The following is a 22,683-nucleotide window of genomic DNA, read 5'->3' on the forward strand; positions in this document are numbered from 1 at the left end:
GCACTTAACCGTCGGCAGCAGTACCAGAGCTTTTAGCGTTGCTGTAGTTTTCCATGTATGAGAGCTGGTCCTGCTTTTTGAGGCTTGTTGTTTTTGCTTTTATTTCTCCTCGTTGCCGTGTTTGGGTGTTTGGGGAAAATGCTGCTTTGTCAGCAGGTCAGGTAGATCCCCTCCTCCTCCCTCCTCCCGTTCTTCTTTTTCCGCCACAAACATTAAGTGCGCTCACACACTCACTGCCACATGCACACACACACTCATAATCTCTGCTTTGTCCTCTTTTCTCCTCTTTCCCTCCCTCTCTCGGTGCACGAAGGCAAACTCAGCAGACCTCCAGGCTGCCAGGGTGGAAAGGCATTCTGGGTAATCCAGGGTGCGAGGAGGGAGAGGGAATAAAAGGGGAGAAAAAATCCCAAAAAACAAAACACACTTGATGCAGTGCATGATTTTGTATACACAGAAACAGACACACACACCAAATCCAGCCTCCCGCTACTGAACCATGGAGCTGCAAATATCCATCTGTGTCCATCTGTACGTTCATCTGCTGAGACAAATACAGCCTATGTTTACAGCAGAATATAGAATCTAAAAACTGCACGGCATCCTGTTCGACATTGCTCAACATTAACGATCGAGAGATATGAGAGCGAAGGAACAGAGAGGGTGGCGGGGTGGAGCAGAGGAGGATACAGGGGTGTCGTCAGTCTGCTTTTATCTCAGCTCTGATTAAACCTTGTTCCTGTCTGACCTAAAAAGTCAGCTGGCGGAAACTTCAGAGACTGTTGGGTGAATTTCGCTGGATCTCTTTACACCCCTCCAGTGCCTTCAGAGGGGGAGAGAAAGTGAAAAGGAAGATCAGAAAAATAGAACAGAGAGTGGGCAGATACTGACACAGATGCAGCCACTCCGGCTTCATGAGCCCACTGTTCACACGTTATTGTGTACAATATATGGATGTACGTACACTCTCCCACACTGTGCGTTGTCTGCTCTGTATTCCTAAAGAGGATTAGGAAGAAGAGGCCGGTGCTGGGTGGTAACTTGGTTGTACAATGCGACAGGAAGCAGACAGAGGCAGTGCTGAAATGATCCAGCGCCACCCGTCTGGGACAAGCACAACAAAAACGCATTGAATAAAAATAAACCTGGGCCGGCATGGCAGGGCATCTGCAGAAACAGGAAATATCCCACTGAGGGAGAGAGATGGGGAAAGACCCTCGCAGTGCAGACTATGACTTTTATATAAGTGGTAGCAGGCTTATCTGGTATTTGGTGTTGGATGTGTTATCTTTGCAACATGGATAAGTAAATTCCTGCTTTGAGGAAGACAGAAATTATCCAAACTATTATATCTGTTTGCTTATTCTGCAGAAAAATGGAGAGTAGCTGATGAAACAGGTGAAAGAGGTGTTGAGTTTGTTGTTTCTGACAAGTCTGAGATCTGAGTTGAAGTCTCCCTTTTTCGCCATTTGTCTCTTTCAGAGTGCCGCAGCAGCACCGAGCCCAGTCCTCGGTAACCTTCCCCCAGGAGAGGGCATGCCAGTAGGGCCAGTCCCACCGGGATTCTTTCAGGTATGCATGCAACGCAGAGCTGAACGGCCATGTTTCTGTCACTCCAGAGGATGTAATATCAGCTCAAATTTAAGCTTCCCCATATTTGGCAGATTCAGTCTCACTTCATTTCAATTGCATTGTATTGAAACTGCTCCAAATCACAGCAACAAGCCATCTCCAGGCATTTTAAATTGAAAGAGCGCATTGCAAACATCCTAACTAGAAATCCAATGAATCCCCTAAGAGCAAGAACTCACTCTCAGATAACAACAACTGTATGTATATTCACGTACGTTACCTTTGAATATGTGTACAATCTCAAACACAACTAATCTGACAGGAGAGATAAATTTCTGGCACACAAAAACGCACACATGCAGCATTGCCCCAGATCATCTGTGAAGGCCTCTGCCAGTTGTACATCGATTAAACGTCATTATCAGTCAAATTCAGGCGCTCGGATTAGACGCAAAGATCAATAGTCTTCCCGGGCATTTCTTAGTTCCGCTTTCATAAACTCACATGTGAGTCCGAACGGCTTTTTCCGTCTGCTTCTGAAGATCAGTCGCTCTTTGAAGGCAAGGTCTTGTCAGGACCTTAGTTAAAGAAATATAATAATTACCTGATTGCCAGCTCTTCTGTCTGGTTTTTTGTGTATGAAATATAACGGAATATCTGCACTATCTTTTTTTTTTTGTGATAAATTGCACATTATTTCCAAAGTCAGTCACAAATGATGCTTCGTTTTATTCATTCAAATTCTGTTACGTCATTTGCTGATAATGATTAGTTGTTTACATTTTTTAATTAATAGTAAAAAAAATAGTAACGCCATCACTAAAGAAACCTAAAATGCTGTAGCTTCATCCAGTTGATTTAAGCACAACTAAGACGGCAATTTAAGTGAAGGCTCTGATTAAATTAAGAGGACCATTGCGCTCTAGTGGCAGATTTCTGCATTGCTCCTCCACCACTGCAGAGTGGCTCTTCTGTCCGGGGTGGCATCAGTTCAGCAGACATAGCAACAGCATTGCTACTGTCTGTGGTGAGGACAAGTGAAAGCCCACTCACAGCTGCAAAAGAGCTCCTCATACAGGCTGCCAAATTCCACAGAGTTAACACACGCACTGACATCATTATCATCCTTCTTTTTCCTGTCATTTTTTTTCTCCCCCTCATAAATTCACTCCAGTGAAAATGCGGTCAGCTTCCTCCGTTTGCTGTATGGTTAAAGGAAAATGAGCCCTGAATTCAAGTGAAAACATAAAAGCAGCTCTGGTTGGTTCCCTGCTTTGAAGAGCGTATGAAGTTCCCACTGTGCCACCCTCTAAATCTTTGTTACACATGTGGTCAGTCCATTTATTTGTCTGCATGTAATATTTTATTTGCCTAATTTTTAGCCATTTATGTCACCTCGATACCCCGGAGGACCAAGACCGCCCCTCAGATTACCGAATCAGGTAAGAGCCAGACTGACCCCTGCAGGCAGCAGACGTAACTGAATTGTATAAATGAGCAACATCACAGTGATTATAACATTGGAGATGGATCCTCTTCTTTCTGTAGGGTCTTGGAGGAGTTCCAGGGAGCCAGCCTATGTTACCAAGTGGAATGGATCCCACAAGACAGCAAGGTGCATGCCCACACTGAAACACACACATATAGTCAATAATTACTTTATTTAACAATAATGCAGGCAGGCAGGATTTTGTCTTTTGAAATAATATTTACTGTGCGATCATAGCCTGATTGAGGTTTTGCCCTTAAAACATGCACCCTTATGTATTAACACGACTAAAAGAGGACTCTCCACCTATAGATCATGGATTCCTGAGCCAAATTTTACCGTAGTAGCTGTCAAGATATTTCATTACAAAATAAATAAACCCCATTATGACACTATAATTGGGAGAAGGGAATCACCAAAGTCAGAATGGGTTCCCGAGGGGATTGTGAAACAAAGGTTTTATGACAATACATTCTCTGGAGAGTCCCTCTAGAAATCACATAACACACTGAAAATTGAAAGCGTTGTTATATCTGATCAAAGACGGTATATAAAGAAACAGTCGCCCTTATTCATTGCACTGGAAGAATGGCACGTTTATGAGTTTTTAATAGTGTTCAGATAACCGTGAAACCCAGTTGAAAGCTGCTTGTTACCAAGATGAACTCATGGTTAGCCTCTCCCTGATATACTATTATCATTAATATTAAAACCAGCATGTTCGGTATTCTTATGAATCAAGCATACTCCCATTTACGCAAACTACTCACTGCTCCAGACAACACTTAAATTATGCATGGGTGAAGATGGTGTTCAGCCGCTGTCGAACCAACATCAGACCAAGAAAACGGTGTCACTGAAGCAGCTGTAAATTTTAGCATTTGTGCCATCTAAGTCTCGTCGCCTTAAAAATGCATCCTCGTCTGTGGTTTGAGTTACCAAAGTGGCCACAAAAAGGTGTTAAACACAAAAATGCATGTTTGAAGAGAACCTTTTCTCATTCTGGTAAATCCTACACTTCAGGACATCCAAATATGGGAGGACCAATGCAGAGGATGACTCCACCCAGGGGCATGGTCCCACTAGGACCCCAGGTTTGGGTCAAGATGATTTTTCTTTGAGGACTACTTGCTGTAAGTTTTGTTTCTGATAGTTACTCTCATGTAGTCGTGTCCAAATGGAATTCTGGTTTCTGTTTTTTCCCAGAACTATGGAGGTGGGATGAGGCCACCACTGAATGCTCTGGTTGGTCCTGGGATGCCTGGTATGAGCATGTGAGTGGTATATGAATAACACCATAACACACGCACATATAGACAGAGTAGCATAAGGCCTATCTGAGCACATGAGCTTATAAAAGAGTAAAATACACTTGTCTGTGTATCTATTTTAAAAATGTAAGCTTACTCAGCACATTTTTCTCCAAATGTCAGCTATCTTTAATCACTCAGTAGAGTTGTTATAGTCAGCCGTTTCCTTTAACTGTCTTTTGCCTACAGCTTTACCACATGTTTTTAACTTTTGGCTCTGAACATGAAACCACAACCTTAACCTTTCCCTCTATTTAGTCTTCTTTAGTTTTTTCTTCTTCTTCTTCTTCCATTTACTTTTTTTCTGGCATCTGGGGAGCTTGTTATTGCCAGCTCTTCCCAAATAAATTGGAAACAAAGACCCTGCCAAATGCAAAAAACTCAAGTGTATGGGTGTTTTCTAGGGGACCTGGTGGTGGTAGACCCTGGCCAAATCCTCCCAACTCCAATTCTGTAAGTCCTGCAACAAAAATACTGAAGAAGTTTCATTTTCATTTCATGACTTGAGTGGTTTACTTCTTTGTCTTTGTAGACCCCATACTCTTCTGCGTCACCAGGAAGCTATGCGGTATGTATGTTTGAAACTCTTAAACTAGCTAAATAGGCTTTAATTCACAGGATCATGCATGAATGTCATGAAAACAAAACTCTCTTTTCAGGGACCTCCGGGGGGAGGAGGGCCACCTGGAACACCAATAATGCCAAGTCCAGCAGGTAAGCTCTGTGTGTATCAGTTGTATATGTGTATGTAGATATATAAACATGCTACTGACCTTTAATTTTCTTACTGTTTCCGTTTTCCTTTTTGTGTTGTGTCAGATTCAACTAACTCTGGAGATAACATGTACACTATGATAAACACAGTCCCTCCAGGTGGAAGCCGGCCAAATGTGAGTGGCAATTGGGTCTGTGTTAGTGTTACAAGTCAAACAGGAATACTGCTGTTAACTTGCCCTATGTGTGTTCTCCGAAGTTTCCTATGGGTGGAGGCAGTGATGGTCCATTAGGGGGAATGGCCGGGATGGAGCCACATCACATGAATGGCTCTTTAGGTACAAAAACAAGAAGCTTCTGTGTCCGGCAGGGGTAAAACAAACAAACTAAAAAACCTCTGGTTATGTTTGTCCCTGATTTGTCATGAAAAATTAGTATTCATTTGATCGTGGTGATGTGCATTATTTTCATATTTGTGTTCCCTCCTTCAGGGTCGGGCGATATGGACAGTCTCCCCAAGGTATGAGAAGTTTTTCACCTACTCTGAACTACACTTCTGATTTTTGTAGCAGATACTGTGATATATGTTTTATTTGTCTTTGAACAGAACTCTCCTGGTAACCTAAGTATGAGTAATCAGCCTGGGACGCCTCGGGAGGATGGAGAGATGGGAGGAAACTTCCTCAACCCTTTTCAGAGCGAAAGTGTGAGTGAAAATTAGTTTCTTAATATATGGGATTACTGGAGGTGTTTGCTGCTGAGAGTTCCCTGTAATACTTTGCCTTAAACGTGCCCATTTTTTATGCTAAGCTAAGATACTACTTGCTGTACTTTTTACCATGCGGATAATATCAGTCTTACTAGTCTCTGCAAGATATATAGACTGTATATAAAAGATAACACCACCACTGGTTTGCTGACTACTGTTCTGAAGCCTCGACTTTATGGCCATTGCCATCTTCTTTTTCTTTGTTTAAACTGGACATAGTGTATTTTCACCAGCATTATCTCTGGCTAGTTAGCTTAGTTCCCATGATGCAGCCGTGATTTTAAATGTGATGCTAATTCTTGCTGGTGAAACAAAGAGGCTTCGCAGCTGACTGTGAGTGCTCACAGACCTGATCCCTGTCTTCAAAGCAATCATTTCAAAGGCAACAAAGTCCCATTTGGCGCATATGGTCCTAGCAATTTTGGTCTCCAACCACTAATATGCTTCGTGTGACTGTTGCATAATTAAGACTGATGGCTAGAGATGTGCTTTCCTCTCTTAAACACATAAACAGTTGCGTTTTTATGTTTCTGCTTAACTTTTTTCTGCAGTATTCTCCAAACATGACGATGAGTGTGTGAGGGCTCTGGAAGCAGGTTTGGTCTGTCGCTCAATAACCTGGTGTGGCTCACCAAAAAGCAGTGAGACATGATATGATGCCATCTAGGCCAGTGACTCTTCCTCCACCACCTGCCCAATCGGACAGTAGCCCCAGGTGCCATCTTACTACTACTACCCCCCCTGACCGAAGTCCCACCCTTCCATGGTTTCTGTCCATGTTTCTACGCTCCTGTTTTTCTCCAGTTCTAAGTGGTGACTCTGCTACCTTCATCTGCTCTTCCTCTGCTCCAATGAGACTGTACAAAGGAACAAAATTGACCCAGAGGAGAACTGTAAATTTGCATACGGTGTGTATGAGAGTGCAAACAGTCCGGTCACAGACAGATTTTCCTGCCTTTGCATCAGATCACAAAGCTCGGCACCCAAAAACAAAATACCAGTAGCCTAAACTTAAAATTCCAGTGAGTTTAAATATATAAAGTCACTGTTTGATTGATCTAAATGGCTGTCATCAAGTCTTCTTTTTTCTAATTAGTCTGTTTGCAGTACCAGAAGAGAAGTGGAGAGACATCGCAATCCTTGGGCCGATATTTGAGAAGTCTTTATAGAGTATGTAAATGTCTAAAGACCGCATACATTGCATTTAAAGTTTTATACTATCAATGGTTTTCTCATCCCACTTGACAATATTTGTTTTCATATTTAATTTGAAGGCGAATGTTCATTAAGAAAAAAACTCGCTCAAGGCTTAAAGTGAGACTATGAACCTGCTTTAACAGCAGCCAACATGCAACAGGTGGAAATGGGAAATGTCTAAACACAAAAGTCGGCAAAGTGGCATTGTAGATAGGTCATTGCATTAGCTAACATTTAGCAACTAAAAGCTAATGGTCATACCAGACCAAGCAAGACAGATAAAGCAAAAGTCCTGAATGTATTGAACTAAGCATTCATGCATTCTAGTAGTTACGGATTCATCTTTCAATTAGTCTGAGGGAAAACGAGCTAATTCGTCTTTAAAAACTTCCATAGTCTGACTTTAAGTCACATAAGATCAGTCACTATGCTAATTGTAATTAAACTGAAGTCAGCATAAGGCTGAGGAATGTTTGCACAAAAGTTAGTACTCCGTAGTAATCCGTAGTACTCAGTAGTACTGTACAGACTGAAAGTTTTTATTTCACCTGAACTCTTACTACAATTCATCCTGTGGGTTTTTCCCATTATGTGCTTTTGTGGGGCCGAAACAAATGTTTTTGACAGAAATGAAGGAAATCATTAGTTTGTTTGTTTGTTTGTTTGTTTTACTTGGTGACAAAACATGCTCCCATATCCTAGACATAAAAATGTTCAAATGAGAAAGAGAAGTAATAAGAGGTAAGCAGTATGGATGATAAACTGCAAGCTTTGGTCACTCATACTTAACTGTCATCCGGAAAAACTGTGATTTTTAGTATGATGAACAATTGGTTGGTACAGAAAAATAAAACAAGCTCGTTTTTAAATAATCTTTGAAACCTTTTTCACTGCCCAAGATGAATTATTATCATGTACAAAGGGTGAATATTCCTGCAAACATTCTCCTTTCCCTTCCCTTACTGCAAAGTGTACAGCTCACAAATGTAGCTCCTCTGTCTTGTATGTGTATTTGATATTATTATTATTATTATTTAAAGATAATGCTAGAGAGAATTATTATTGCAAAGGGAACGATGGACTGATGGCGCACCATCACAGCTGACCTGAGATGTTTTATTTTGTTTTGTGTTAGATTGAAGCCATAAGTGGGAGTACATAAAGATCAATTTGTAAATTGGATCATTTTTTTTCTTTCTGTTTTTGTGACAGTATGTGGGACTCCATTTGTGACGTGTTCATTTTCTCTTTTTTATTCTTGTATTATGTTTTTGTAAATACACAGAGAAGTTTCATGGGTTTTGACTATGCTGATATAAAGCTTCTCTAACCTTAAAGTGTCATCTCTTTTCATTTTGAACAGACTTTGGAGTGCATTTGAAAGTATCTGCTGATGAAATTATATGAATATGATCACAATTGTGTTTGTTAAAGCTGTACTTAAATTTACCAAACCTGTTGTATAACTTCTATCAAACAATCATTTGGGGATGGATTTTGTACTTAAAATTTGATAGACAGGTAGATAGATGGATAGCTTTACATGTATAGCTACATATTTTAATAATAATAGTAACAACAGCAAGTCCCCCAGAAGAGCAAGGGCTATGCTAGAGGCTATGCTAAAACTCGATGTTGTTACTCTAGTTATAACAGTAATAACATCAAAGTTGTTATGGCTTATGTTGTTTTTATTACATCATGCTGATATCAGCCTGTTATGATGTCACTGTAAAGTCGTAGGCCATCGTATTGAAAAAAAAAAAAAAAAAGAGTGTGTTGTACAGCTCTCTCTATGCCAAGGGCTCAAACTCCAGTCCTCGAGGGCTGGTGTCCTGAAACCTTTCCATGTGTCCCTGTTGCAACACACCTGAATAAATTAGTAGGTCATTAGGAAGAGTATAGAACTTGACTGCAGGCTGAGGAGAAAACTCCTGACCCTACTCAAGTAAATTTAAGTAAATGTAAGTGTTTGGAAAAATGTACTTCTAAAAGTACTTTTATTTCACCATGTCATGAGCAGCTGTAACATGAATCAAATGGCTGAATTGCCACCTCAGGACACCGGCCCTCTAGGACTGCAGTTTGAGACCCCTGCTCTATGCCTTTCATATGCTGTATTACTCAATATGTTTTGGGGTTTGTTGGTTTTTTTTCAGTCAAGGTCAACTTTGATCTTGGGCACTAACAATGATGGTTAAGGTCAAAAGCTTCGCCAACCTATTCGTGTCCCCCAAGGCCCAGTTTATCACCGTAAAGTTTGCAGATAATACATAAAAACTGTAGTTAATATAAAATATTTTATCAATTTTCACATTCGGTGTGACGACCCGATTCTCAGCAAATCGGGTTGCGTCATTTTTGCAATATCTAGTTAAGTGTCCTCTGGTTTCTAATCATGTCTCTTAAATTCACCATACCTCCCCCCAATCTAAGAATATTTATCTCTATATTGACGTTCATAAACTTGACTTTAAGCCGTGTTTGTTCTGAGACTCATTAGTTTGATTTCCATCCTCTGTTTCAGATCTGTGTCCCAATGAGAAGGAAAGTGCCGGAGATGTAAAGGGAAAAAGCAATAAAACACTGTTATCACCTGCTGTATCGCTCAAGTCTAACCAGAGACATCAACTGGCTCCATGAGTCACATTTGTATTCAGATGTGCTTTCTTTGATATGAGGGAACTCTGTATCGCTGATGTGTTGGTGCTCTTTTTTTTTTTTATCTTGCAGGGAGTTCAATGTGAGACAGGTAGTTAAGCGTTTGACTGTCGCACTCTGTGTTACTACCTGGTCTAAAGTATGTCTCTGTAGGTCATCCAGGTGATGACTGGGAGCTTTGGTAAAGACAAAGCTGATGAGACTCATAAAGCTATTCACTAATGAACCTGCGACATTCAGCAGTAGGTCTGCTAAAGACAAGTCAACAAACTAATTTCATTAATACTGCAGTTGGGTTAAATAATGTTGGAAAAGGGTTTTTCTTGTCTCCTATATTAACTGAAATCTACAAAAGGACACGCTATGCTTGCTTTTGTTTTTCAGGAATCTGCTTTATTTGTACTTTCTGTGTTTTGGCTGACGCTACCCTGGAAATTCCAGTAAGTTTCCAGTGTTCTGCAATAACTGGCAATTCCAGGCTGCAACAGATGGTGATTGTGAAATAGTTTATTTCTGTGCCACCCTACCCAAATCTGTCAAATACTTTTGCTGCTGCTCACTTCATACTTGACGGATAAAGAGAATATCTGTTTCACATGTCTGTGAGAAGCTTTTGCAGGAATGCAGCACATTCATGTTGTTTGCTGTTTTCCATTTTGTTATTCTGCAAACGCACGCACACCACAGATAAAAAAAAATTAAAGCTTTATCCTTATCTGTACCAATATTGCACAATCCCATTAAAGACCACCTCCTGTCTTATATAACTTCCCCGCTGCACCTTCCCTATAAGAGTCCAGCTGTTGTGGTCTTGCAGTAGTATACAGCTGCCTGTCATTTGACTTGTCGTCATGTTCCTTCATTGTTCCCTGGCTTTGCTGGCTCTCTTCTCGCTCTCTGGTGCGTCTGATCCAGGCTGCGAAGAACTCATTAAGCCTGTGGAGGATCATAGCAAGGTACAGTGTCCTCAGCAGAGACATTCACCATGAAGCAGATCTGAGTTTAAATTGTTTTAAATCCCTGAGGGCTGAATCATCATCGCTGATGCTCCTAGCTCTAGCAAAAAAAAACAACAAAAAAACAAAACAGACTTGACCTTGGATGGTTAAAAAGGTCCCACTGGTGATTTTGCATGTATAAACTTATTATTATATATGATCACAGAAACAAGTGATGATCATGTTTATGCATGTGGTAAAGATGGTAAACTCCTTTCTGTTTTCAATAGAAATGCTGGTTCTTTAGAACCTGCTGTGAATCTCTTTGAAAGTTGAATTTACTTTTTCTTTTTTCTTTCTCTAGCTTTGGGGAAAATGGATATTTTACGCTGGAACATCAGACAGCAAAGAGCAATTAAAAGAGCTTAAAACTCTGCACAGCTTCTGGGTCGAACAGACTCCCATACCTGACAGTGAAGACATGCTCAGTCGCTTCGGACACAAAGCGTAATTGTCAATATTTTCTAAATGATTTGTACTACCTTCAAGGCAGGGGTGTTAAACATAAGGCCCGTGGGCCAGAATCGGCCTAGCAAAGGCTCAAATCCAGTCCAGTGGACAATTTAGGAAGATGAGAAGGAGGGCATAAATTTGGGGCTTTTAACAAGGTTTACAGTTTTGTAATGAGATGAGTTTGACACCCCTGCTTTGAGGCATCAAATGAGTTACGTAATTTGACCTCTTGACTTTTTTCTTTGTTTTTTCATGTGCTTATATTTTTTTCCTGCTCCTTAACAGGGATGGAAAATGTTATCATGGAAGTGTCAATGCCACCTTCTTAGGAAACTCTTCCACAGACACGTGTAAGAGATCACATGTTGTTATACTCACATTATCAAATAGTCACTGTGATGTAAAACAACATGGCAACCATCTAATTTGTATCTTACAGATTACTATAACTCCACCACTCATGAGCATATTGGCAAGCATCTGGCCACTTGCCCCGACTGCATGCTTTGGACAGACCACTTGGTGTCAGAGGTCGGCGGCGAAACCACAAAAAGCAGAGGCTTCAGGATCTTCAGTGAGTTGCATTTGCCTGTCTGTGTCCATATGTGTCCAACTTTTAGGACTCTGTAATGTTAATAATTAGTTTCAAACTGTTTTTTTTTTTTTTTTTATTGTTTTTGCCACTCTGTTGAAAATAATGTTAACACTGCCATCCCCTACCTCCAGCAAAGACTGGGACACTGGAGGCCTCTCATCTCGAAGTCCTCAAGAAACAGGCTGAGTGCCTCAACTTCACACTAGATTTATACTTTGCAAACACTACAGGTGAGATGCGTTCACCATCCACGCAAACAGTAAGCAGTACATCTAATGTAAACAGTGACTCATCAGTTTGATTTCCTTCCTTTGTTTCAGATCTGTGTCCATATGAAAGTGAAGCTGTAACAGATGCAAGACGGGAAGAACAATAGAGAAAAACACATTTAAGCTCCTTTCACTCGATCTCTCAGATCTATCCTGTAACCTGAAATTACTCAAGTGTTTGAAGTGTGTATTCAGATGTGTATCACAGATGTGCTGACAGATGTGGAGAAAGCGCTCTTTCATCTTGCGGTGGGTTCAGTCCAGGACAAGGAGTTTGTAACAGTGTTAACTCTGGCTGGGTTTTTTTTGTTTGTGTATGAATAGGTGCAATAGACTGATTTTACATTTACTAGAAGATGCAGTAAACTGTGATTTCTGATTTGTCTTGTATTCACATAAAGATTTACAGAAAGAAACTGTGTTTGCTTTCTTCTGTTTCGTGTAAATCCGGTCTATTGGTCAAACTTTGGCAAGTCTTTCCTGCGAATTTATAACTAAAACTTGGGCTTTTTTCCTTCAAAGCCCCTCCCTTCCTATATTTTTCCATCATTGGCCTTTATGTCCCATCCTGACAGTTTTGCACTGTCTGTGGAGTTTTAAATTGGTGTGTGGATTTTACAGTACGTGATATTAACCACCTATCAGCATGCAAAAAAAAAGAAAAATTGATTCTCTTCTGGTTATCCTTACCAAAGTTGCAGGGGGGCTGGAGTCTGTCCCAGCTGCCATAGGGCAAGAGGCAGGTTACACCCTGGACAGGTCACCAGTCTGTAGCAGGGCTAACACAGAGACAGACAGCTATTTGCACTCACATTCGCATTAACCTAACCCCACTAACTACATGTCTCTGGACTGTGGGAGGAACCGAGAGTACCTGCAAAGAACCCACGCAAACAAAGATAACAACAACACACAGAAAGGCCTTGGCCAGATGGTGGAGTCAACCCCAGGATCATCTTGCTGTGAGGCAACAGTGATAATCACCATCACACCATACTGCAGTGTGGTGGTTAGCCAAAAAAATAAATAAGTGATGAGTATGTGGTAAAGATAGTAAACGCCTTTCTGAAGGTGAATACTGTTTTATGTTCTTCTGCACATTATACCTGTTAAACGCACATCATGCTGATACAGCAGGCCTTGTCTGGATGCATCTTGCACTCCACCTGAGAGATTCATCCAAGGAACAGCGACCCCAGCCAGCAATTCCTAACTGAAAAGTTAGCCTTTTTTAAAACAACAACAAAATCAAATACTGATTCTCCTTCAAGCCCTGCTACAGACTGGCGACCTGTCCTGGGTGTACCCTGCCTCTTGCCCTGTGACAGCTGGGATAAGCTGGATGAATGTATGGATTCTCCTTCAGCTGCATCTCCTTGGTCTGAATTGAAATGCTATTTCTGAGAAACAAGAAGTGGCAAGTTTTGAAAATGATCTACCATATTTGTGATTGCAGCCTTATGCTAATTTTCCCCACTTAGCCCACTTAGTAAACCTAACCTTTAATATTTACCATTTAGCACGCGCATACACGCATCACCAACAAACACCAAATGAAGCATTATCTCTTTTGAAACCAGCCTTACACAATCCTATTACATAGTCCAACCAGCCCCTCTGCCCACCCCCTCTCTTATGTAACCTCCACTGAAGTCATCCCTGCCTCCCCACAGGAGCTCAGCAGTCCTGGTATGGAGCTGGCCGTCGTTTGACTTCTCATCATGCCTCTTCATTATTGTCTGACTTTGCTGCTCACTCTGTTTTCTGATCTAGACGGGGGGGGGGGGGGGGGGGGGGTGCAGGGGTCAGCCATTCGTTTTCCCAAGGGGTCACATGAGAAGAGAAACCAGTACTGTTGTGGAGGGCCGCACCAATAAGCAGATAAAGAATATCGGATTAATACTGAGTGTGATTAATCACAGAAACGGGACAGTGTCCTCAGCAGAGATATATTTTGACAATGTGATTTTAAACCTAACCCAAGTCACTTTCAGTAGAAATGTTTGTTTCTGCAACGACTGTCAGAACTGTGAAGCTGTATAAATCTCTCGAAGTCTGTCATTCTGTGGCTGCTTGTCTGTAAACTCAAACATAAAAACCTGAATATTCTGTTGATGTTAATGATTTATTTTATATGGGTGATTTTATTTTTTCAGCCCTGTTGTTCTTTTTAAAAGTGCTTAAAAAAGTGGTATGGTATCTGGTAACCTTGCTGTATTTGGGAAACAGGTAGAGTGCCTCGACTTCACAGTAGATTTTTCTGTGTTTGTCAGATTTCGAGTTCTGTTTAAATATCTCCAGACTGATTCTTAAGTATACATTTTACATGTATTATCTAGAACTTATATTACATCTCTTGTAGGTTGAGTTTGTTATTTATAGTAACCTTTTATTTTGAGTCCTACTAGTTTTTATTCTCTAGTTCTGTCCATGGTTATAGTCGTGAGTATTGTGTATGTAGTACTGGAGTTTATCCTGTCTTGTCTGTGTAACCTGTGCTAAGTTTCTGTCATTCTCTGCGCCCCTTCGCTGCTGTGTCTAGTTATTTTTCATGGTTTATTTCAGGAGGTTGTCTTAAGTTTAGCTTCCTTGTCTCATTAGAGTCAGTTCAGCAGTGTATTTTAACCCATGTGTCTCCACTTCCCCTAACAACCCCCCTATGTATATATTGTCTCAGTCTCCCTTCATCCTTTCCAGCATTTCAAGTTTTGTGTCTCCCAGCTCCTGTGCCCCCTGGCCCTAGTGTTGATTCCCAGTTTAGGTTCCAGGACGTTTATCTTTTCAGTCCCCTTTTGTATTTTATGTGTGTTTCTTTGATGTCATGTTATTTTCAGCCTGAATAAATGGCTCGATTTTTGTTCACCACCACCTGCCCCTGCATGTCTACGTTAGGAGCCTCACATTCCTCTCCGCTACACAACCCCTGACATGTACAACTCTTGTTTTTGGAGAAAACCCTCTGTTTTTACATACTATCATGTTCCGTGTTACCCAAGACATGAAAACAAAAAGCTATAATGACTGAATTATATTGTATTGAATGTAGAACTAGAGCTGTTGGGATTTATCATATATAATCATGTATAACCATTACAGGCATTAAACACTGTCCACTCTGCTATATCTTTAAAAATACTTAAAAATCCTCTTAACTACCATCTATAAATATCAACATTAATTAACACGTAGAACTCAAATCTTGCATACTGCAAACTATTATGTGCATTCAGAGCTATTCTAATTGGTTTTTATTTTGTTACATTGCAGGTGCAATTGAAATGTACTCATATTCATGTAGTCCTTTTTTAGTTGTACCACTCAAAGAGCATTTAACTACAAGTCACACTTTAACTAAGGCCCTGCGACTGATAAGTGACCTGTCCAGGGTGTACTGTGATAGCTGGGATAGGCTCCAGCCCCTCTGCAACCCAGAATTAGATGAGTGGAAGATGATGGGATGGAGGTTCTCTCATAATCCTTCAAAGACCAGCGTGTGTCTGTCCCTGCAGGAAACTGCGCTCAGAGATTTGAGAACGCAGACTGTTCTCATGTTTGGGCGGCTCTGCCTCAGGAGGTTGAGCATCTACCCATCAGAAGGTCAGTGGTTCGATCACTGGCTTCTCTGGTCTGGACATTAAAGCATTCTTGAACAAGATACTGAACTCTGTCTTCTGAGTATGTGAATGTTAGGTTATGGATAGAGAGACGTATTGTGTGAATGAGAGTTATAGGAAGAAAGTCCTTTGAGTTCATTTCTCATGGCAGTGTTGAGGTCTTCCTTGAACTCAGTGTCACCACTGTCCGATTAAAAATACACACAGACGTGGCATATACAGTTTCAAGATTCCCTAAAAGCATAATTTTTCTTGATTTTTTGTATCTGAATGGATACAAAAAAATTGTATTTGTATTTTAAATTGTTTGTATTTTCCTTCACTCAGAAGGAAAAGCCATCAAATGTCAGGATAAAAGAATGACATTTAGGGGTTTTTTTACTGATGAAAAATGTCAAACAAGGTCAAATTTAACTAGAATAGGTTGTAAAGGTTAATCTGTAAATAAGCAAAGTTAGTTACCACAACAAGGGAGAAAATGCCACAGCAGCTGGAAAAAAGAAGGAGAAATTTGTATGGTGGTTATTATAAGTGTTTCTGAACTACTAATGTGTCCTTTGTGCAGGAATAGTCTTTTATGAAATGTGAGGTATGAAGTAGAGAATATTAATGCATTTATTAGCTAAATATTTGATATCAAGGAGAAAAAGGATTGGCACGTCCACCCACAGTTAAAATCCATGCTAGTCAATAGTTTGGCTGTGTTTTATCCCTCTGACATGAATAGAGGACCCCACTGAGGTCAGAGGTCATTCCAAAGGGGCTCATTTGTCAGGACTACAGTGAAGGGGCTCAGTGTATCTCTGCTTGGAATTCAACCAAATTTGGGGAGAGCTACACTAAAAATCCCCTGTCACAAAGACATTGCACATGTTAAAAAAACAGATGAGTGTTTGTGTGTGTGTCTTTCTTTTTATTTTCATGCCTTGTTTAGTGTGAGAGAGGCTGTGCAAGGAGGTGCTCGCATACTGAAAGATGGAGGGGATGGAGGTCCTATTCAGACTTTGCCAGCTGGCTGTTATATAACAAGATAAATGGGACACAAGCCCGACTGACTGGATGCATCAAGTGAAAGACTCCTCCTGAAACCAGAGGAAGGAAAAGAGAGGGAGAATTATTAATGTGATTATAAAGTCACGTCATGGTGACAGAAAGCATTTCCTCACAACATATATTAGTTTACAGTAAGTGTTATTATGGCTTGGTTCGGCATAAGTCTGCATGAAATTAGTATAAGTCAACATAATGTCCTGTGGAGTGATGGGTGCACAGCTTGGTGTGTGTGTGTGTGTGTGTGTGTGTGTGTGTGTGTGTGTGTGTGTGTGTGTGTGTGTGTGTGTGTGTGTGTGTGTGTGTGTGTGTGTGTGTGTGTGTGGCCCAGCCCACTGTTACAAAACATGTCCCTCAGTTCCCTTTGAGGAGGCTCTAGCTGGCAGTGGGGTCCCTGAGGTTAGTGTTGCTCCCTGGCCGCCTGCTGTCTGGACCATGGCTGCACAGCAGGTTATAGTTCTGCTGGCTCTCGCCTCCCTGGCCGTCGCATCTAAACCGGACTGTAAAGAGCTGGTCAAGCCTCTGGTGCTGGACAGCCACAGCCCCGTGAGTATGAGCAACCATTTGTTATGAAGCAGTCATAACAGTGATGCATATTAATGTGAACTGAATAGCTGAATCTTGTGTTATTGGTGGGATTGTTGCAAAGTAAAGATCCCAGTATATGTTATTCTTATTATTCTTCATCCGCGAACTAGTCGCACATCATTTGCCGTAGACACACTGTTCATACGCCAAAACGACGGGCTTACTCGTGTCCTGCGTGTTTCTATTCAGATTTCAAAATTTTCATGCAGTTTCTGAAATATTCCACTTTTTCTATTAATAAAGTCCCATTGACTTTGAATGGAGAGGCAGCACTCTCTCACTTTTCTGCTGTCACTCTCCTTCCTCTGGACCCATTTTCTTTCACGTCATTTGCCCATTCAGACGTCGTTGTCACACCACGATGAATATCACGAATGTGCCAAAAACAATATCGCATTTTTCCACAGTAACTTCTAAGGTCTTTAAATTATTTTTCAAAGATGTCACAAAGATATCTCTCAAATCCCTCCCCCATTCATGTGTATTGCAGAGCAACAGTGAAAACTAAGTAGGTCAGAGTGCGAAAAGCATCAAAGCTCGCCTGAAAATTTTCGGTTTAACCTGTCGCTGTGACCATCATTTTCACCCTTCAGCCATCCTTTTATCTTCAAAACAGCTACACTTGTCTTCTTTTCAAGAAGCCCTTCCCACACATGCATACTTCTTGAACCGGAGCCGTTTGTTTCAGAGGAATGGCATTTTGAACTCCCGTTCACTCCCTCTTTATTATCTCCAACCAGTTTTGGACAAAAATCCCCCCAAGCTTTTTTAACTCGCTCCCCTGACCTCACTTTAAGGTCTACACACACCAAAATCCATAGATAGGTAGAGCCATGTCTTGGGATGCTAACAGTTTTTTAAACAGATGAATACCACTTTTGTTTCCCATTTTATATACGTCATTTTGTGATAGACAGAGAGACGGGGTCACTGCTCTCATTTCACACCCTCACTCATTCGAATATCATTTGTTGATTGGTTGGCACGGTCCTGCTTGCTTGTCCTCAGTGGCATACTTATCACTTTGCTGGCCTCTCCCTCGTATGCTGAAGGTCATCAGTTCATGTCAGCATGGGACATTTTTTTCTCTTTCTCTGCTTCTCTGTAAACACATTTTTACAATTTACTATTTACAGCGTCAAACATGTGTGTTCACCCTACAGCAGCAAGCTATTTGCTGTATGTAATGAGGTTGCAGGTTGAAATATTTTACAGATAATTTTAATACTGATTTTAATCTCACTCACTTTTTAAGTAGATTTAGACAAGGTCTCTTAGTGGCACAGTTACTGCTTCCTTGTCTGTCTTTTGTGTGCTGAAGGCCGTCGGTTGGAGTACAGCATGGGACATTTTTCATTTTTTTAGCAACCATCCCACTGCAGTTCCCCGAGAAACTGCACGGTCTGTTTACTGTTGCAACAGCATAAAGCAAATGTTCCTTGGAGTTTTTAAAAACCAAAGAAAGTTTCAGCTGGTCAGTAATAGCTGGAAGCTTGCGTCCATGTGCATCGAGCACTTCTACTGAATCTTGCATGTAAGCTACATTAATGTGTCCCCTACTAGATTCCAACACAGTAGTTTTCACTGATTATAAAGCAGAAAAATTATGATTTAGAAGAGCTGCAAAGTAAAATTGTATGATTATTTATTTTTAACTTAGGGAAAGGGACTCACCTACCTCTGGGTTAATCCATGTTTTTGGGGAAGCCAAATGCCATGTCTGTAGTCACAGCAGAGTAAAACAATAATGTAATACATTTTCACAACGCTTTTTCTCTAACCAGGCTATGAGAGAAAGTTTTATTCTGCTGAGAAATAAAGTCTGGTCACATCTAACAGAAACAGTCATGAGAGTCATTTGCATTTTATTTTTCTCTCTGTGTGCCGGAAGATTTATGGGAAGTGGGTGCTTCACGTGGCATCCTGGGACGATCCGGGCCTGAAGGACGACATATTGTCAGTGAACAGCTCCTGGTTGGATGTGTCAGCGTCCTCGGAGAGCGGAGTCATCACCATCTACTGGGCTGACCGCCTGTGAGTGTCGTGTGTTTCATGTGTGAACATACTGATGCGGTCCAGTTGAGAGTGTATAGTAAAGTGTTGTTGTTGTTATCTCAACACAGGAATGAAAATAAATGTCTTCAGGGCATAGCGAACGCCACCATCTCAGGAATGACAAGTCACACCACCTGTATGTGTGGTATTTTTGCTCTGACTCACTGAGTTGGTGATGTGTGCCGCAGGTTTCATTTCTTTTAATCGCTGGGGGTTACAGTCAGAGTTATGTTTAGTTTTTTTTTTCTCCACAGATAACATCAATGGTCACACTTCCTATCATGACGGGAAGTACTATGAGACATGCAGCAACTGCCTCCTGTCTGAAGACACCACTCTTCTCCCTGACGGCAAGTCAAAGGGGCGATACTTCTTCCTGTTCAGTAAGTCGTTTTTCAAACCTTCATCTCGTATTTTAGCAGCAACACACAGCTTAATATTTAGCACATACTGCTTTAAATAACCACCTTTCTTTTCCCGTCCTCTTCTTTCTTTCTTGAAAAGCACGGACCGGCGCTCTGGAGGGTTCTGAGTTGGAGACCTTCAAGAACCAGGCAGAATGTCTTAAATTCCCTTCAGAGTACCACTTTACAAGCAAAGGTCAGCCACCATTTAGGCGTGTTTCCAGCATCCAGTGTGACCATCACAAACACTATTCTCATTTTGTGATTTCCTCTTCCTTCAGATCTTTGTCCTGATGGCAGGGCGACCACGTCAACTGGCGTCAAGAATACAGAGAAAGAGCAACCTGAGATAGAGCCTAATGTGCAGTAAAGTAGAGCAAAGAGGGCCACAGCTCTGTAAACACCCAGATAAATCTTCCTTTAAATGTACTAAATAGTGCTGTAGTGTGATCTATATGTGCTGCCATACAATGTTGTGCTGCATAATAACTTTTTAATACACTATGTTGTCTTTCGAGCTAAGAAAAATCAAGTCTAAATGCCCAGTTTAAATCCTTTTAGTGGTATTTGTACGAATCTAGTTCCCACTGGTTGTGCGCGGCAAATAAAAAGGGCTCTAACTTCTCCGTCTGTGTTCTAGTCATTTATTTTCTGATCACCATCACACTGCTGTTCCCCAAAGCATCAACAAAGACTGTTACTGAATAACATCAGTGTTAGAGGGAAGAGAAAAGATGTTAAACTCTTAAACCGTCACCACACAGAGTCCAGAACGCCCCCACAGGGAAACATCCTTCATTCTGCTGCAGAAAAGCTGCTCCAGGTCCTTTTTGAAAGATTTCAACAGCCCAAGACAAGATGTGGCACTTTGCCTGAGTTCATTCAGGAGCAGTGGCGTGGGCAACAGAGGGCTATTGAGCTCGCCTTTCAGTGCTGAGAAGAAAAAGAGGGGGGAAAGAAGAAGAAAACTGCATGCATGGTCATTAGGAAACCTTCTCTGGTGCATTTGGGCCTGCAGAAAGCCCCTCCACCCCCAGACCCTCTCCTCCCCTCCTCCCCCTCCTTCAGGATTAGCACTCACACAGAAACAACTTTTTGTGTGAAGCCCGGAGGGAAAATGAATCAGAGTTAGACGTTTTCTGTTACAGGTTCGGCAAACATCCCTGTGGCTGACCATGGCTCTGCCTGTTGTTGTATTCCTGTTGTCTCTCATTGCACTGGCTGCTGCATCTGCACCTGACTGTAAGGAGCTCGTAAAGCCTTTTATGCCAGAGGACCCCAAACAGGTAAGTCACCTAGTGTGTTTGCTTTCTCTGTCGTATTTACAACAATGATGCTGGAGTTTTTTTAAAACATGTAAGGACCTTATTTTATTTTTATTTTTTTTGTGCATCAAGGTGTTTGGAAAATGGATTTATGTGATGGGAGCTGGCGACCCCAAACAGTACCACAAAGCACTGGAGTCTCTGAAAAGCTCCTGGATAGACTTGTCCCCGACTTCCAGCGATCAGACTGTGACTTTGCGATGGGGAGATCACTGCTTGTGAGTTTGGTGATTATGTTATTTCAATATGTTAAACAGACTTATGTATTTAATGCAATTCAGTATTAAAAGCGAAACATTTAAATTTAGTTGTGAAAGCCAGATTCTGCCATGCCTTGTTGTTTCTCAGTAACCGGTGCATCACGGGGGAGGTAAATGCAACCATCTCAGGGATTGCTACCACATTTCGCAGTGAGTGAGCTACAGATTGATGAATTTGTCTTCACAACAGACAATAGATTTCTCGTAAAATAACTCAACACTGTACTTTGAAAGAAAATCTGTCAGACCACAAAGGGCACATCCTGCAGACTTGCTCTGACTGCCTCCTGTGGACCGACACCTTCCGAAATGGGGACGTCACTGGCAGATACATCCTGCAGTTCAGTGAGTCCTGCACTTCTCAGCACATCAAGTCAGGGCTGCAACCTGGATGTTGACATTCTCTCTTTGCTTGCAGCGAGGACAGGAAAAATTGATCCAAAACATGTGGAAATTTTCAAAAAACAAGTTGGCTGCTTGAACTTCCCAGATGACTACCACAGCTATGATGGCAAAACAGGTCAGCAGCTATCCAAAAACCTCCAACGACAGAGTTTTAACTCCCACAGGGTGGAGATTCTGCCCTGCGAAATGTCATATTTAAGTGCAATAGTTTTTAGGTCTTCATTATTTTTGGATCGAATCCATAAAATACAATGCACATGGTGAGGAAATGAGGCCACCGTTCTCCATCCTGCTCAGGGAAACGGTCACATTTTGTTTCTCTCTTTCCTGCAGAGCTGTGCCCTGATGACAAGGAGAGCACGCAGGAATAAAGAGGAGGCAACGAGATCCACAAAGCTGCATGCATTAAAAGAAAATACATACAGTGTCGTCGTATGTGCCGTCTGTATGCTCTGACGTCATGAATGCCAGGACGCAAAGTTATAAATGATTTAATCTCCTTTAAATATTTACTCACTGTAACGGCATCGTGTTGGGAAAACCACATCGACAGCTGTTTTTGTCATATCATAACACAGTTATTAAAACTGTTTTTATTAACAGTGCACTAACTGTCATACCCATTATTCACTGGAAACACAGATGTGTTGAATATAAAATAAAAAGGTATTGTTAAAATGTTTTTCTTATTGTGGAATGAATCCAATATATTCCACACTGTCAAAGTGGTGATTACATTTTATGACTATAAAATAACAGAAGATAACTGCTTGCATGTACACACTGATGCTACCAATGTGCTTGTTCTGATACAAATAAACCCAGCACTACCACTGGGGTCTAAAGTCGGCACCACATCAAGTTTCATATTTCATCTAATCCACCTCATGCGCTTCTTGATAACAAACAGTTCGAGCAAACACAGAAGTAATCTGTTAAAGTGTGGATATGGCTG

At 41.3% G+C, this 22,683-nt stretch overlaps 4 protein-coding genes across 5 annotated transcripts in view; all 4 read left to right on the top strand.

Moving 5' to 3' along the window:
• The window catches only part of LOC308404791 (single-stranded DNA-binding protein 2), a 60,727-nt gene extending 52,364 nt beyond the window's left edge, over positions 1–8,363 (top strand). The window contains exons 5-17 of one of the 2 annotated variants that reach the window (XM_080895011.1): positions 1,483–1,572; positions 2,955–3,014; positions 3,121–3,187; positions 4,085–4,155; positions 4,268–4,335; positions 4,776–4,824; positions 4,904–4,939; positions 5,031–5,085; positions 5,191–5,261; positions 5,345–5,423; positions 5,577–5,605; positions 5,693–5,791; positions 6,406–8,360. In XM_080895011.1, coding sequence (XP_080751137.1) covers positions 1,483–1,572; positions 2,955–3,014; positions 3,121–3,187; positions 4,085–4,155; positions 4,268–4,335; positions 4,776–4,824; positions 4,904–4,939; positions 5,031–5,085; positions 5,191–5,261; positions 5,345–5,423; positions 5,577–5,605; positions 5,693–5,791; positions 6,406–6,435 — 804 coding nt within the window. In that variant the 3' untranslated portion in view covers positions 6,436–8,360. Of the gene's footprint in view, positions 1–1,482; positions 1,573–2,954; positions 3,015–3,120; positions 3,188–4,084; positions 4,156–4,267; positions 4,336–4,775; positions 4,825–4,903; positions 4,940–5,030; positions 5,086–5,190; positions 5,262–5,344; positions 5,424–5,576; positions 5,606–5,692; positions 5,792–6,405 lie in introns of both variants that reach the window. The other variant, XM_080895012.1, reaches the window with a different exon arrangement.
• Positions 8,364–8,659: 296 nt separating this feature from the next.
• LOC308404792 (uncharacterized protein) lies at positions 8,660–12,423 on the top strand. Its single transcript, XM_080895013.1, has 6 exons — positions 8,660–10,668; positions 11,015–11,157; positions 11,449–11,513; positions 11,603–11,737; positions 11,890–11,988; positions 12,079–12,423. The coding sequence occupies exons 1-6, from the start codon at positions 10,564–10,566 to the stop codon at positions 12,132–12,134; spliced, it is 603 nt and encodes a 200-aa protein (XP_080751139.1). The 5' UTR covers positions 8,660–10,563; the 3' UTR covers positions 12,135–12,423.
• Positions 12,424–17,050: 4,627 nt separating this feature from the next.
• LOC308404033 (uncharacterized protein) lies at positions 17,051–20,362 on the top strand. Its single transcript, XM_080893867.1, has 6 exons — positions 17,051–17,237; positions 19,171–19,313; positions 19,403–19,470; positions 19,589–19,717; positions 19,839–19,934; positions 20,020–20,362. The coding sequence occupies exons 1-6, from the start codon at positions 17,127–17,129 to the stop codon at positions 20,106–20,108; spliced, it is 636 nt and encodes a 211-aa protein (XP_080749993.1). The 5' UTR covers positions 17,051–17,126; the 3' UTR covers positions 20,109–20,362.
• A 439-nt stretch (positions 20,363–20,801) lies between these two features.
• Positions 20,802–22,672, top strand: LOC308404034 (uncharacterized protein). The gene is made up of 6 exons (XM_080893868.1): positions 20,802–21,024; positions 21,136–21,281; positions 21,412–21,473; positions 21,558–21,668; positions 21,742–21,843; positions 22,062–22,672. The coding sequence occupies exons 1-6, from the start codon at positions 20,914–20,916 to the stop codon at positions 22,097–22,099; spliced, it is 570 nt and encodes a 189-aa protein (XP_080749994.1). The 5' UTR covers positions 20,802–20,913; the 3' UTR covers positions 22,100–22,672.
• The last annotated feature ends 11 nt before the right edge of the window (positions 22,673–22,683 follow it).

This window comes from Rhamphochromis sp. 'chilingali' (assembly GCF_963969265.1).
Source record: "Rhamphochromis sp. 'chilingali' genome assembly, chromosome: 10".
Classification (NCBI taxonomy): Eukaryota; Metazoa; Chordata; class Actinopteri; order Cichliformes; family Cichlidae; genus Rhamphochromis; species Rhamphochromis sp. 'chilingali'.

Coding starts and splice junctions, on each gene's coding strand:
- LOC308404792 (XM_080895013.1), top strand. CDS start 10,564: ATGTTCCTTCATTGTTCCCTGGCTTTGCTGGCTCTCTTCTCGCTCTCT. Junction 11,158..11,448: donor AGTCGCTTCGGACACAAAGC/GTAATTGTCAAT, acceptor GCTCCTTAACAG/GGATGGAAAATGTTATCATG. Junction 11,514..11,602: donor AAACTCTTCCACAGACACGT/GTAAGAGATCAC, acceptor TGTATCTTACAG/ATTACTATAACTCCACCACT.
- LOC308404034 (XM_080893868.1), top strand. CDS start 20,914: ATGGCTCTGCCTGTTGTTGTATTCCTGTTGTCTCTCATTGCACTGGCT. Junction 21,282..21,411: donor CGATGGGGAGATCACTGCTT/GTGAGTTTGGTG, acceptor GTTGTTTCTCAG/TAACCGGTGCATCACGGGGG. Junction 21,474..21,557: donor GATTGCTACCACATTTCGCA/GTGAGTGAGCTA, acceptor GTACTTTGAAAG/AAAATCTGTCAGACCACAAA.
- LOC308404033 (XM_080893867.1), top strand. CDS start 17,127: ATGGCTGCACAGCAGGTTATAGTTCTGCTGGCTCTCGCCTCCCTGGCC. Junction 17,238..19,170: donor TGCTGGACAGCCACAGCCCC/GTGAGTATGAGC, acceptor GTGTGCCGGAAG/ATTTATGGGAAGTGGGTGCT. Junction 19,935..20,019: donor GTACCACTTTACAAGCAAAG/GTCAGCCACCAT, acceptor CTCTTCCTTCAG/ATCTTTGTCCTGATGGCAGG.